We start from the raw sequence: 15738 nt of genomic DNA, 5'->3' as shown, positions 1-15738 counted from the left end.
AAAAAAAATAATTCAAAATATTATCATTTGAGGTAGAATTCTACATTGAGTATTATTTTGTAAATCAATGTTAAAATACCTTAATCGAAAAAAAATCGTTAAATTTTTAATTTGATTTGTGTTCCAGCTGAACGTCGAATCCCCTTAGCTGGTTCTGTAATTGTCACGGCCCATATAAAGGTGTTACTCCCTTTGTGTAGAACCATTGATTCTACATACATTGCAATACTAGTTTTCACATTAGGCGGTGAGTTTGATCTCTCTAGGAAGTCACTCTTCTCAGATGATTGATTTCTTGAGAGTCAATTTGTTTATCCGAAATTTCAACTTCCACACGTGTGTAGGACAAAATTGTAAACAAAACTAATGTCAACTTACCTTTAGTTTGGAAACTTGCCGTTGACGATTGATTTCATCACATCTCCGCATTAAAATTGTGTGTTAATTGTAAAATAAAGCTCTAATTTATATCACTGACCTTAAGATATTCAATTGTACACCAGGAAACGAAAGGAGAACCTCTTATCTGAAGTTAACCCGGAAGTATAAGTGGTCACAGTCCAATGAATACTGCTACACGAAGCTTGCGTGGGGAACGACATGTAATATACTTAAATAACTTATTAATGTTTTCACATGGCTCAAAACACATTTTATAATGTCAATATATGCACGTGACATTAATTCAACACTACAGTGTAATTTTGGTCGTAAGAAAGTATAGTACAACACGGACTTGGATATATAGTCAAGTAATATTCCTAATATATGAAACTGGATGGGATTTTGGGGCCGTCGCCAAACGCCGTTCTCCTTTTTCTTAAGGTTATTAAGTGGTCAGTTTCTCGATTGACATAGGTCATTATCTTATCTTACTGCATCCACTGGAATTCGAACCCGGAACCCCAAACTTACCAGTCTAATTCTCTTCTCGGTTGAGTGTCAGACTACACACATATATTGGTAGCTAGTAAGCCAGATGATTTTCTGATATCAATATATTGATTCTAATATAAAAAAAAAATCGCTTATAATAGAAAAACAGGAAACAAACAGTGAAACATCCCATAGTTTGGATGAAAACTAACTAAAAGAAAATGCTCATGCAAATAAATTAATATTTATCTCTTACTATTATTTTTGGACCTAATGATTATCTCTTACTATTATTTTTGGACCTAATGATTATCTCTTACTATTATTTTTGGACCTAATGATTATCTCTTACTATTATTTTTGGACCTAATGATAATCAGTAACTTAACAAAACAGTGCAATCTCACAGACTAGTTTAAACATTATCTCGAACCATATGTTTCACATTCAATATCGACTCTGTACCCAGATATGAAGTTTACGATATATGTAAGCATAGCAGAGTTATGGTTCTTGGTTTAACACCCAATATTCGAGGCAAGTCGATAACATGACACGAGTTTTACTGCGCCCTGGTGTGATGCACGTGTTCGCCCAGGAATCTGGAATATATCCTTCTATTTGGTCAATAGGTAATATTGTACCAATATATAAGAAAGGAGATACAAACGATACTAATAACTACAGAGGAATTACCCTGGTAAGTTGTCTAGCCAAAATATTTTCTGCAACCTTAAATAATCGATTGATGGAATTCGATACCGCTTACTCAAAAATATCTGATGCCCAATTCGGTTTTAGAAAAAAATATGTCTACAACAGATGCTATATTTGTTTTACAATCATTAATTAGTAGAACTTTGAAAAATAAAAGGAAACTATGCTGTTGTTTTATAGATTATAAGAAAGCGTTTGATTATGTAAATAGGCAAAATTTATGGTACAAGCTTATTAAAGAAGGTGTGGAGGGTAAAATGTTAAATATTATAAGTGCCTTGTACAATGATATAAAATGTTGTGTTAAATCGATTTCTTCAGTTGTAAGAACGGATTGTTCCAAGGCGAAATAATGTCGCCGATTTTATTTTCCTTATATATTAACGATTGTGAGATGCATTTTTTAACAGAAAATTGTCCTTCAATTGAACTTCAAACTATTAATCTATTTTTATTAATGTATGCAGATGATATGATATTATTAGCTGAATCGGCAGAAGGACTGCAAAAAATGTTGGATTCATTGTTACAATATACTTTAATAAATGGAATTTAACTGTAAATGTTGACAAAACTAAAGTGATGGTTTTCAGAAATGGTGGTAAGTTGAAGGACAGATAAATGATTTTATAATGGTAGTTTGTTAGAAACTGTTGATAGTTTTAATTATCTTGGAATAATGATGAAAAATGGTAAATTCAATTTGACGCAACAGAAAATAGCTGAGCAAGGAAGGAAGGCGTTATTTGGTATAAAAAACATTAGTAAGAAAAATTATTTCAATATTGAAACTCAACTTAGCGTTTTTGACACTTTCGTATGTAGCATACTGAACTATGGATCTGAAGTTTGGGGTTTCCATAAGGCGTCAGATATAAAAAAGTTACATGTAAATTTTTGTAAGAGAATCTTAGGGGTTAAGAAAAGTACACCAAACGTAATGATATATCAAGAATTGGGCATGTTACCTTTAAGTATAATTCGAAAATTTAGATTGTTTAAATATTGGATTAAACTAAGAAATTCAGAAAATTGTATTCTTAAGTCTTGTTATAAAGAAATGCTTGATAGGGGAAGTGAATGGACAAATAGTGTAAAGGACGAGTTATTTAAAATGGGATTAGGATATTTGTGGGACAGTAATTATTTTAGTAATGAAGCTTTTATTCTGAATGTAATTAAATGTAGGATGTGTGATGTTTTTCAGCAAGAATGTATGGGTTTGATTGAGTTGTCTTCAAAGTGTTCATTGTATAAATTTATCAGTGGTAAATTTTGTCTTAAACAGTATTTAACAAAATCTATTGGTTCACAAAATATCAAAGAAATTGCAAAAATTAGATTATCATCGCACAAATTGTATATTGAAACCGGTAGATACAATAACGTTGAAAGAATTGATAGAGTTTGCAACTTTTGTACGAGTGGCGATATTGAAGATGAGTATCACTTTATTTTAAAATGCGAACATTATAGAGATATAAGGAAACGTTTTATTAAAAAGTATTACTATATGAAACCAAGTATGGCAAAATTTATACAACTTTTGGAAACAAAAAGTACTAAAGATCTGTCGAATTTAGGAAAATTTATAAGTATTAGTAACAAAAGGAGAATAAATACTGTTTAAGACATTAATTTAATTTATATGTGTAGAGATAGATATATGGACTTATTCTCTACACTTTGATCCTGTGTACGTGGTCTGTGTGTGCTGTGCGCTATGTATTTCCTATGTTTGTTGTTGTGTTTGTACTTGCACTGTAAATATATGCACTGTACTGATAAACCGTAAGGTTTAAAGTAAATAAACTGAACTGAACTGAACTGAGCCATGAAAATTTATTTTGATAAGATATTTTTGTCAGGGCAAGGTGCTTACACATGGTCCAAACTCCAGTTGCATGACCTTGTTCGATTTTTCATCGATAGGGCTCCGCTGTTACGCAAGGATGCCGTGAATTTTTAGTTACTCGCGCTGAGACAGACGAATGAGTAATATTTCTTTTTAAAATTTCCATGTAAAACCGAAACAAAAGCTGCATGTAAAATATTTTACTAAAACTGTATGTGCAATATTTTACTATCCAGCAGCATGACTTTGAAATTAATTACAAGACAGTTCTGACTTCATTTTGCAAGGTGGTGCATGATAAACATCCAGATAACGTTCTCTCGACCGAAATAAAATAAAAAAAGTACTATTTTGTCGCACTTGTTACTATACTGGTAGCGTCTGTACACAGATTACACGTATTGCAATGAAATATCATGAAAATAGACATTATTGTTGTGATTTACAGAAGGTTTTGACTTACTCCACTGTCAAAGTAAATATAACAAATTTGGATTTTGTAATAACAGCTAACTGATAGAAACTCAGTCTTTAGAGGAGACAATACAGAGACCGATACACCTAGGTCTTATCATTGATTCTACCAACGGTTAGGACAAGGGACTGAATATGTGCTAATTTGTACAAAGATTTCTGTGTAGTCTGTCGCAGACAGATTTATCCTCTGACTGTATGACATTAGAAAAGGGGTAAAATGGAAAAATTTTCCCTTTTTTTTCTCCAGAACATATCATACTCTCATCGTGACGTGACGGCCATAAACGGTGACAAGTTCCTGCAAATATTCAGGAGCTGTTCCATTTATTGCCTTGTATGTATACAATCAAAATCTTGTACTGTAACTGCCTACGAAGACAGTTTGGTGTTACACAGAAATATAAGGCACCCCTTAATTACTTAATGTAATGCATTATTAAACGACAATGGTGGCAGCAGGTGTGGTATTAGATATCATATATTTGTCGATATTATCTAGATAATGACTTTTGACAGTTGCTTGTCTCCTCGATATCAGTTAATCTGTTTTAGATTTTCAAAAACGGGGTTTATATTTGTAATAAAATAACAAGCAGATTCTTATATGAGGTTCCATTTGTTAAACTTATGAAACCTTTTGAGTATTTTTTTCATTTTAGCGAGCTTCTGGCAAACTATAAAAAATACATATCTAATTACTTAGATATGAAACTAAAAACGACTAAGACCATTTTATCAAATGATCATGTGTCCATTATTTTGGGAAATACATATTTTTCTGTCTCTATCACAATAATATAGTCGACAGATTTGTGAAGTCATTCTCTAATCCTGACGTAACAATCATATGAGTTGAGATAACACGACAATCACGTCCTTCCGTTCACGACCTCCCTGCCTTCCGATACACAGGAATTTAAATTTGTCAGAGAACAAAGGAGATCAACAGTAAACAAGTTGTTTACAGTAAACTTGTTGTTTACAGTAAACTTGTGAAATAACTTTCTGTCTCTAAGTTTGATTTGTAGATCACAGATGAGTTGAAATGCTGTGAAGTGGGCCGAGGTGGTGCTTGAAAAAAAGAACAATTATTGAATATGGAGAGCTAAAGCTCCTCTATAACTCGGAAATGATTTTGAATAAATTATATCGAAGAATTAGCTTTCGTGTACCGTGTTGGTAAAAATGTGTCCATGCTATATTTGTTCATACCATTTAATACGTTCAATTGAGATGTATAACGAAGTTCGTTTATGGTCTTAGTTAGTTGTTGGATCAAAAGAAGATGGCAACTTTTGTCAAAGGTATTAATGTAGTTCAAGTAAACCATTAGCATCAAAGATTTTGCAATACAGTCCGTGTCTCTATGGCTGCGAAAAAAGGGATATAAAAATTTCTGGTGGCAGGCTGGCTGTTGACACAAAATCAGGCCATGCGAATTACATGTAGTAACATTTCTAGTCTTGTGTTTAAGACGTAAGGAATCTGGGATTTGACGCGACACGGACAGTGCATTATAGACGTCACTGCACAAGCGAAGTATTTTTTATTGGTCTAGAGCGGGTTTCAGAAGAAAAAAAAGGACCAATCACAGACAGAGTGACAATCAACTTCAAAGGCAGTACAACATACCATTATGTGACTTCGAGATCAGTTTGATGTACACCAACGAGAGTTTTCTCGTCAAGGTGTCGCACACTGCACCTACAGTTTTGCTGTAAGTTCCAGCAGGGATGTATAATATATATAAGTCCCTGGTTCCAGCTACCCTTTGAGTATCGAGAATGTGGACAGATTGAAATAGATAAAAAAAATAATGACAACATCGTTTGTTGCTTTTGCATTTAGCTTCCATCCAGAATGCCGTCCTGTGTCTTTATTATGTGCCCAGGCAATTAATTAATAAAAATTTTCAAATACACCGTTTTGCATCTGTATTTTGTTGTCAAAATAATGCACGTGTAGTCGGCTTTGTATCTCATTATATATGATGTATGTGTCACACTGCTAAATGTTTATGAAGAAGACCATTATTTGTTCAGTTAATAATTTCTGTGGCACTGTGACCTGCTGCACTTACGAATGCTTCAGGCAAAATGTTGACTAAATCACAAGAAGAAAACTTTCAAGAATTTGCTAAATATCCCATATTCAGGCCGAAGTAGGGTCAGATCCAATTCATTTCCACCAAGGATGCTTCTCACCAAATTTGGGCCAAAATCCACTCTGTCTTTCATGATCAATGGTGATTTTTAGGCAAAGTTGATGGATGACAGATGCTGCAGTATCCCATAAGCTCATCTGGCCATTTGGGCCCAAAGAGCTAAAGAAATACATCTATCAAAGTCACTTTGTGTACTTTACAAATCACATGTTTGTCAGGTGATCAATTTTTATCTGTTGTTGCTATTAAAGCAGACCTCTTAATAAGGAATGGGAATATATTTGAACATCATCTCTTCTGAATCACACAATGTAGTTTGTGAATACCATTGTCGACCACGAAGAGCAATGAAGGATTCTTCATGTGAATTTATGACCCAACTACCTAATTACCTTTAAATGTTCTGTATAGTTGGTTATATTTTGTAGGGAATTTAATTTAGCGGATATGAAAGCTTTATACCTTGAAATTAAATACCAAGCAATGCATCTGATACAAATTGATAAGAAAATATGGCATTAAATATCTGTGAACTAGTCCAAACTGAACCACTGTGAAATATATGTCCTACCAAATATACAGGAAGATCAACAGATGCAATGTAACAAAACTTGTGTATTCAATTAATTTAACATTAAGGCTACTTTGTCAAAGAATGTCGAACAGTATCATTAATATAAAAAAAATTACGGTTTGTAATGTGAGGAAACCTTTTTTTGTATGATCATGATTCTAATATATTTCGGCTAAAATATATTTTGTACATCCACAGAATAGTTTAATTCCCTTCATTGGTTTCAGGTGTTCCCAAACAGGATGTGAACCTTTCACAAACAAAATACACAGAAACAAAAATATAGTCAAGTATTTATTATGATATAAAACATACATATTTAATGAAGGAATGTTTCGTTGTGTCAAGTACATATTGAGAGAATGTACATATAGCATGTTTTATGATTTCTTGAAAGTAAAATAAATTGACCCGGTGGCCATATGTCAATACATCCTGTTTCGCCTCTGTCAGCAGTTTTTTATGCCTCTACATTACCATATTTCCACAAATCACCATGACATGTATTTTAATATCTTTCCTTCTTTGATCAAATGTATTGCATAAAGAAGTTGACCTGTCACTCTATAGGTAAATCATACAACCACTATTTAAACCTATGTATTTCCTAGTTTTACAAATCGTGTTTATCTATAATTTGATGTATCATAAACATTACACTTCCCAAGTTAAGTCTTGGTGACTAAAGTTCAAGTTCAAGGTAATATATTTTCTTCCTTAAAACTACATGTATTCATGAAGTTATAAACAACTAGTTGGAAAAAATGACTTTCTCATTTTAATTGATCTAACATAAATTATTCTGAGCCTGAAACTGAAATCAAAATAAACTTCCTCATGTATATTTGTTTTGAGCATGGGTCTACTGTCTTTCAATCAAGAAATTTAAATGTTTTTTAATTCAATAATTTCTTGGTGAATCCACATATATCATTACAAAATTAACCAACTTTGTGGTTATTCAAATTTTGTTATTAACATTCCTGTAATCAAATTGCTTCACAGACTCACAACATGATTAGTACTAGATGTGAGGTATAGATAAGAAATAAAGCTAGGTAGTAACAGTTTTTAATTATGTGTCATCTTAAATCTTTCTAATAACAAAAACTTGTGATAGTTACATTTAATTAAGGAAAACAAATCTCAGCTTCTGACCTACAAACAGATTTTATTCTCAATCATTTGAAGAATGAAAACATGGGTTTTGTTGGAGGGCAGTAGTGATTTAATAAAATCATAAGATATCACAGTATTGATATATATAAATGTAAGTTTGGACACCACCTTGATTATTATAGTTATGAAAATTGGAAAGTTTTATGAAATATTTGAGACTTTTAAAATCTCTGAAATTCTGAAATTTGTAAATTGAATGAAAGTTACCAAGCAATTAATATTGGAATTAAAATATCTGTATCTTATTGAAACTGATCACAGTAACAGACTATATATACGGGTAAGCACCATTTCAGAAAACAAAACCATAGTCTGTTGTGATGATTATTAAGGCACATCAAACCTTTAGACCGAGACTATTTCTTAAATGTTATCAAATATAAAATATGTACAAGACTGGAATGGTATTAATTTTACAGACCAGGAAACGATATATAGATTATTCAGAAATAAAATTGACACTAAAAAAGCAAGAGAATAGAATGGAAGAGAATGAAACATACTACACTACGGCTGGATTATAGCCCAAACTTTCTACAGTATCACAGCAGTAGAGTATAAAACACATCTTCCACAATTAACATACATTTAATCCTGATGATAAAAATCCATTCATAAACATCCAGCACAATCATCTTTTACACTGTTTTACACAACCTTTACTGTCAACACAGGGTAAAAGTAGACATTTTCTGTGTTCAAAACACTTCACAATAAACGGTCTGTATCATGGCACTATGCCCCATACAATAGGAGAAGGAGGCGGGGTTTGTTAAAAAAATTACAAGCTGATTAATACAAATGCTTACAGCCACATTTGATGACCAGTTCCAAGACTAGATACAACATTCAAAGTCATTACGAGATCCATGCAGTTTGTATTTTACTCACTTGAATACTGAGCATATAGACATTTGTAGAAATGTGAGACAATATAATTCATTTGGACAGAAATGATGGACCTTCATATCAGCAAGCTTCAGGCCAAACACAATCATTTTATCACTTAATCATTATAGGGTGACTGAAGATTTTAACAGTCCATCTGATCCCTAAAAGCACAAATAGTATTAGTTCACATGATAATGAATGGATAAATGGGTGATGACATCACATACTTATCATACTGTAGACTTGGTAAAGTTCGCACCAATTAAAGCTAGTTTTTTTCACTAAATCAGGAAAAATTTTTGGCCATTAATTATTGTGGATTGAATGCTTCCCTTGAACAACAGAAGAAATTAATATTAGTGAAAATTATGTTTCCACTTAGTGGTTGTGTAATTGATCTTATTATAATGAAGTATGTTCACACATAAAATGATCAACTTTTACAGAACTGACAGATAAGGTCGTCGTAAACTGACATATAATTAACGTTCGGCTATCAATTGACGAAAAATAAATTGTTCTTTGAAATACAAAAATAGAATATAGCTCTAATCAATCTTTGTGATCAATGTACCTAGCCTAGCAATAGCCTGTTACTAATAAGGCAGCTTTGGACTGTCTACATATCTGTAGACCTTTGATCACTGACCATTGTAGGACCTTTGATCACTGACCATTGCAGGACCTTTGACCACCGTATATCATGGACTGAGGTATCTGCTGAACATGGTGGGCTTATGATATGTAACATATGTGTAGTAATAAAATCTGACACCTACATCACTGACTCGCCACCTCCTTGATGTTCTATAGAAATGTCACCCATGTTTGCATAATCCGGCATGTTATCATAATTTGGATTACTCATACCCTTCACAGGTGTGGCACTTTTCTCCTTGCTACCATTTTGTATGGATGGCTTCGCTTTTGTAAAACGGGCTTTTAGTTTTGAAAATGTCACATGACCTTCGGCTGACGCTGATGCTGAAGAACTTGCCGCAGCCTGAGATCCAGGCTCCATTGTTTCATTGTCTACAAGGACTTTTTTTATTTCTCCACGAGGTTGGACTTGTCTATAAAAAAAGAATCCTAAGCCTGCCACAAACAGAAGGAGTAACACGATCACAGGTATGGTCACCGCTAAAGCCAAGTTCTCGTCAGATGACAGCACATTCACAAGTGGTTTACTAGTCAAAGAACCTGCAACACAAAAAAACAAGTAGGCAACAAAACTCATTTTGGAAAATAAACTTTTTGGTCAATGAGCATGAGAATAAATGAATGTACAGTCTGATCATAAATGATATATGATTTATGGTAAAAATGAATTTTCATGATGTTTAAACAAAAAATATGATATATTTGACCCAGCTCTCTTATGAGTCTAGTTCCATCTTGCATCACCATTGAGTTTTGCAAGGGTTTAGGCGGTTTTTACTGACTTCAATTACCCCTGATAACAAAATTAAATTAATTGTAGTTTTTATTTTACCAAACAGCAGCAACAAATCCTGTGACAGAACAGGTCACTGGATGGCAATATACTATTGAACGTTACTCTGCTACAGAGATCTATCAACACCATCTACAACAATCTTCTACTTGCTGACTACCATTAACAACCAAACAAGACTTACCGTTACAGATAACACTGGCATCCTCTGCATGGTTACAGTTCTCAACATTAAATCCATTGTGTTTACAATCTGTAATTTTAGATTCGTTTCCAAAACATCCAAGGTTGTCCATCCAAATGGGTCCATCTCCACGACCAAAGTTTGCCATTTTCTTGGCATATCCTTGTGCAAATCCAAGTTGACGACATATGACAGTAGCATCTTTGTCATCAAAGTAATCATCACACACAGTACCCCACTGTTCTGGTCCAGTGAGGTACACTTCTACACGTCCATAGTTGTCCCCTCCATCAGCCAATCGTATTGCTGTCACATCTGTGTGTAAATCATTCAAATTTTATCAATAATTAATCATGTTTATCAATATCAATGCAATTACATTTGTACTACCAATTATGCAAAAGAAATTACGAAGTAAGACACAGTGCAGAAATTCATCAAATCTTGTCATGAGAACCAGTATCACTCAAAAACAAGTAACTACAGTACAGTTTTGTCTACTTAAACGTCTCAGTTCCAATAAATTTGTATTTCAACATCTTGTTTAATCTGTCCTGTCCTACAAAGCATCAGATTACTGTAAACATGCTAAATTTAGCAATGAAATTTTAGTTCAGTATCAGTTTTTGGTAAATTATCGGTACCTGTAATGCAACGATGAAATTGTGTGTATACAATGAGCTAATATGAAAAAAATAAGGAAACTACAATTGATGCAATACTTTCAGCATGAAACAGTATCACACAAAATATGATAAGCATTAAAATTGTATTGTTTCTTCACAAATTTAATACTTATCAGACACTCACCTACATCTTTGTTGTAACACTGAGCAGCAGCGTCATGGGATCTACGCCTACATAGCCGTTCATATGTGCTTTCAGTCTTCCCTGACACATTGAATCCAGAATGATTACAGGTGAAGAGACTGTTTTCTTTACCAGTACAGGAAACACGTGTGAACCAGACGGGTCCTTCACTACGGCCATATCGGCCACCAGCTACTTCTATGCCACTTCGGAATGACATACTACGACAGAGTACGTTGGCATCATGCGTGTCCCACAGGAAGTTACACACACCACCCCATTCTCCCTCGTACTGGATCTCCACTCGTCCTTGACTCCTGTCCTTGCCACCATTTAGTCGGTACTTGATGCCTGTCCATCATTTAAAAACAATATGATTATATGTATGCTTATATTATATTATTAGTAGTAGCAACAAGCCGCTTACCTGAGACTTTTGAAATTAATTACTGATTTTCATTACATGTACACAATCAAATCAAAAGACAAAGACAAATTAGAACAAAATAGATAATTGTACAATGTATATGAGTTATCTCCCTTTTTTAAATCAACAGAAGATACTGTAAGATCATATCATGTCAGATGACCTAAAAAATAAATATTTTCTTGACACCTGATTTCGTGAATAAATAAAGCTTTATAAATTTCTCAGTTGATTAAGAGTAACCACAGAATCAACAGAAATAATTCTCCTCTGAAAATGATTTAACAGAAGTCACTAATAGAACAAATCAGAAGGTAATAGCTAATAGATTGAAACAATCTACTCTGATACTCTTGTGATGGATATCATCAAGAACTCTTCCTTTTACTCAGAGATGTATTGTACAGCAAAAACATTCACCTTTCACTAGTAAAATCCCTAAACTCTTAAGTATTGATATAGGAAATACATGTAAATTCAATATAAAATAATGTAGATATGACAAATAAAACAAATATTGGTTTAAATCACGCCTGTATTAGAGATACTCCTGTAGGTTGATAGTTGGCAGATCTATTGTAGGATAACATTATACCTGTAAATGTTTCTGTTCATGTTTATTGTTTGATATTGTACAAGTAGAACTTGAGAAGATGCCACAAGCAGCAACACTGTAGGCTTTAACTGCCAACAGAAGGTAAATCTAACTTATCATCAGATGCCTGTCCTTTATTGTTTGTTTTCATGTTTTTATACAAGTTCTACTGATCAAAGCTGAACACAGAGTTTATTACATATCATATAGAATATTGAAACTGTAAGGGAAAAAAAGGACAATTCTGAATCGAAAGTAAAAATAGTAACATGTAATTCTGCTGTTTTCACCTAGATATTATTACACTTTGTGGATTTTTTTTCACAGCTGTTTCAGTCTTTGTTACATTTAATTTGCATCTTTAATGTCAGTCTTATAATTGCAACTGCAGAAAAAGACATGCTATGGAATCCAACATTTTAGTGATTAATAGGCCTGAATTCTACACAATAAAACAAGCTCTAACTTACCTTCCTCTGATTTAAAACAAAGCACCCCAGCTTTATTACTGTCGTAGTTGCAGCTGTTCTTCTGTCCAACCTTCACAAATTTGCACTGATCCAGGCTTTCCTCATCCCCTTTACACTGCAGCTCACTCATCAGTATTGGATATTTTGTTTTACTTGCCTTGGCCAAGTATGGCTTACCACCTTTGAAGTTTAATTTTTGACAGATCATGTTTGCCTCCATCTCATCAAATTCTTTCAAACAAACACTGCCCCAAATTCCATTTAATTTAACAAGAATTTCTCCATGTTGCTTACTGAACTCATGATCAGAAGATATCATCACTTCAAAATCTGAAAAATATATTAAAAAAAAGCATTGAAGTCTGGTTTAGATAATTTCAAACAACATGTTTTTCACCATACTATAATACTGATATGATGCTTCTGATGAAATATTTTTTTATATCAAAAGTTTCAAGAACGAATGTGTACTTTTAATATTTCATTATATAAATGTATAGAGAAAATATAGATGCATCACATTTTGCCAATTTAAATGATCCATATACTCTGTCAAATATCAAGTGATAGAATGAAACACAATATTACCTGTGTTAACAATAGACTGGTTGCTACAGTATACAGATGCATAAGTTTTCTTCTGACATCGCTCGGTTGGTATAAAACTACAGTCAAAGAAACTGCCTTCACGACCCTCACAGTTAACGTTTGAGATGCCGATAGGATCAGATACATTTCCAAAGGAAGATCCTGGTACAGAAACCCCATCTCTGTAGCCTAGAGTTCTACATACAACCTGAGCATCGTCATTGTCGAACGTGTCATCACAGATGTGGAGCCATTTCTTGTTGCTGTATATCTGAACTGCCCCCATGGACGCGTTCACTCCTAAATTTAGACGAACTGAAAGGAACAAAATAACACAATGTTGATTTAGCATAAATCCCAGGGACTAGAACCAACACCGTGGTTCTTGGTGTTGGGTGGTCCTGCTGATATCCCTCACTCACATACCACTCGGTATGAAGGACAATTGAGGAATAGGAACTAACATCACAAGTATCAACCGCAACAAGCTCAGAATAAGTTGGTTATAGGTTAATTAATCTCGTCTACCAGTTTCGCCCAAACTATGTGGGCTTCATCAGCTTTTGATTTAAAACAAATTATTCATCTTAAGAAAATAAATTGAGGTAAAGCTGAAATATGAAAACATTCTGTATACATCATTGTTACAAAATAGTGCTTCACTTCCAGATTTTAATTTAAAGAGTTTCAGATTAAGAATGTGGTTAGGACTTTAGTTTCACAAAAAATTCAAATTGTAAATTCATTCAAGAGTCAGTGTCTAACCAGTTGATATTTCAAAAGTCTTTGTACTGTTCAACATGAAAAATGATTTGACTTGCAAAGCGTGACAATATTTATATCTAATAACTTACTCTTATCTACACAAAATACTGATGCATCATCTTTGTGTGAACTGCAAGTTTTCCAATCAGAGGTGGACGTCACAATATCTTCACTGAAGCCCTGATGTGGACAGGTATGTAAATTGTCCTCACTGCCATCACAACGTAAGTGGCTAATCCAGATAGGTCCCTTGCCCATCCCGTAATGAGCATTACCAACAGCATAACCATCCGAGAAGTTCATGGCACGACAGAATACTGCTGCTTCACGATCATCCCATGATGCATCACACACTGTCCCCCATAAGCCATTGAAGGCCATCTCTACCCGACCTTGTCCTGGTTTTGGTCCAACGATTCTGTATTTTATGCCTTTTAAGAAATTTAAAACGATTTACTTTGACAACACTTTATATATACCAGGAATCTTTATTAAACATATATTAAGGACACCAAAATTTCTCAGCAGGAACCCTTTATTCTTTATTATTTTTGGAAAAAATGTTCTCATTTGATAATTTAACTCACTAACTAGAATGAAGGAAACACAAAATTTGACTTCAAATTTTAACACAATACCTTTACCTTTGGTCACCAGTTTGATTCCTTAAAACTTTGCTTTACAATGTCATGAAATATGAAATTTAAAGAAACAAAATTTGACTTTGATCCTTTACTTGAAGACCTCAATCCTTGACCCAACAGGTCAATTAATTTCTTGTTTGATTCTGACCAACTTGGCTTCATATTATCTGACCAAAATGGTTAACACTATCATATAAACAAAGAGCATGAAAACTCCTAGCTCAAACTTTTGTCAATCAACGTTATAGAAGTGAGCTAACTCTAACATTCTTTGTGAATTTGTACTATCTGAACTTTTCCTTTCTCTAATATATGGCCAGAAAAATTCAATCATAGTCACAATTGTTTCAATGATTTTGTGTTTGATTAAAGCTGCTTGTTTGAAATAAAATCCTGGACACTTACCACTGTCATTGTAACAGACAACAGCAGCCATGTGTTCCTTTGTCCCATTTGACATGGAAAGACGACTTTCATATGGACATTCTAACAGGGATTTTTCATTGCCAGTACAGTTAAAACTACTCAGGAAAAATGGTGATACAGTTTCAAACCGACTTTTGGCATACGGATGAGCAAAACCATATCTGAAGCCAGCAGAACGACAAAAAACTCGTGCCTCCATATCGTCCCAGAGTGAGGCCATAATGCGACCTTCTCTTCCAAACTGGTGGACAGCAATTTGTCCTCGGTGAACTGCTCCATTTTCTGTCTTGGCAAGATTGATTTTCATATCTGGGACAAAAGAATAATAGCATTTATTTTACTGACATGCTGCAAAAACCAACATGTAAATTTAATGATCAATCATTAATTCAAATAGAATATCTTTCATTTTACATGCCTGTACTTACATTTCTGCAAGTGCATCTAAAATAAACAAAAATGCTCTCACTCCAGCATTGATGGAAATGGAGCTAAACAAAGTCTAAAGCTAACTAAAAATGTAGGTCACAATGACTCTCATGTCTAAAAGTAGGTGCAATTATAAGATATATTGACTTGGGGTCAGCAACATCAGAGGCATCAAATTTATGGCAAAACTTTATATTATCAGAATTATAAATTT

At 33.6% G+C, this 15738-nt stretch overlaps 1 protein-coding gene across 1 annotated transcript in view; it reads right to left on the bottom strand.

Moving 5' to 3' along the window:
* Positions 1 to 6954: 6954 nt before the first annotated feature.
* LOC132544490 (deleted in malignant brain tumors 1 protein-like) overlaps positions 6955 to 15738 on the bottom strand; it is a 63334-nt gene continuing 54550 nt past the window's right edge. The window contains exons 27-33 of the mRNA XM_060208096.1: positions 15075 to 15404; positions 14115 to 14456; positions 13261 to 13575; positions 12673 to 13002; positions 11181 to 11531; positions 10371 to 10685; positions 6955 to 9933 (exon numbers count right to left, since the gene is read on the bottom strand). Coding sequence (XP_060064079.1) covers positions 9509 to 9933; positions 10371 to 10685; positions 11181 to 11531; positions 12673 to 13002; positions 13261 to 13575; positions 14115 to 14456; positions 15075 to 15404 — 2408 coding nt within the window. The 3' untranslated portion in view covers positions 6955 to 9508. The remainder of the gene's footprint in view (positions 9934 to 10370; positions 10686 to 11180; positions 11532 to 12672; positions 13003 to 13260; positions 13576 to 14114; positions 14457 to 15074; positions 15405 to 15738) is intronic.

The sequence above is a fragment of the Ylistrum balloti genome, unplaced genomic scaffold (assembly GCF_031769215.1).
Source record: "Ylistrum balloti isolate Yb309-2 unplaced genomic scaffold, AGI_CSIRO_Ybal_v1 Utg369800, whole genome shotgun sequence".
NCBI lineage: Eukaryota > Metazoa > Mollusca > Bivalvia > Pectinida > Pectinidae > Ylistrum > Ylistrum balloti.
Note: the sequence above shows the minus strand (reverse complement) of the source record. Positions and strands in the feature narration are given on the sequence as shown.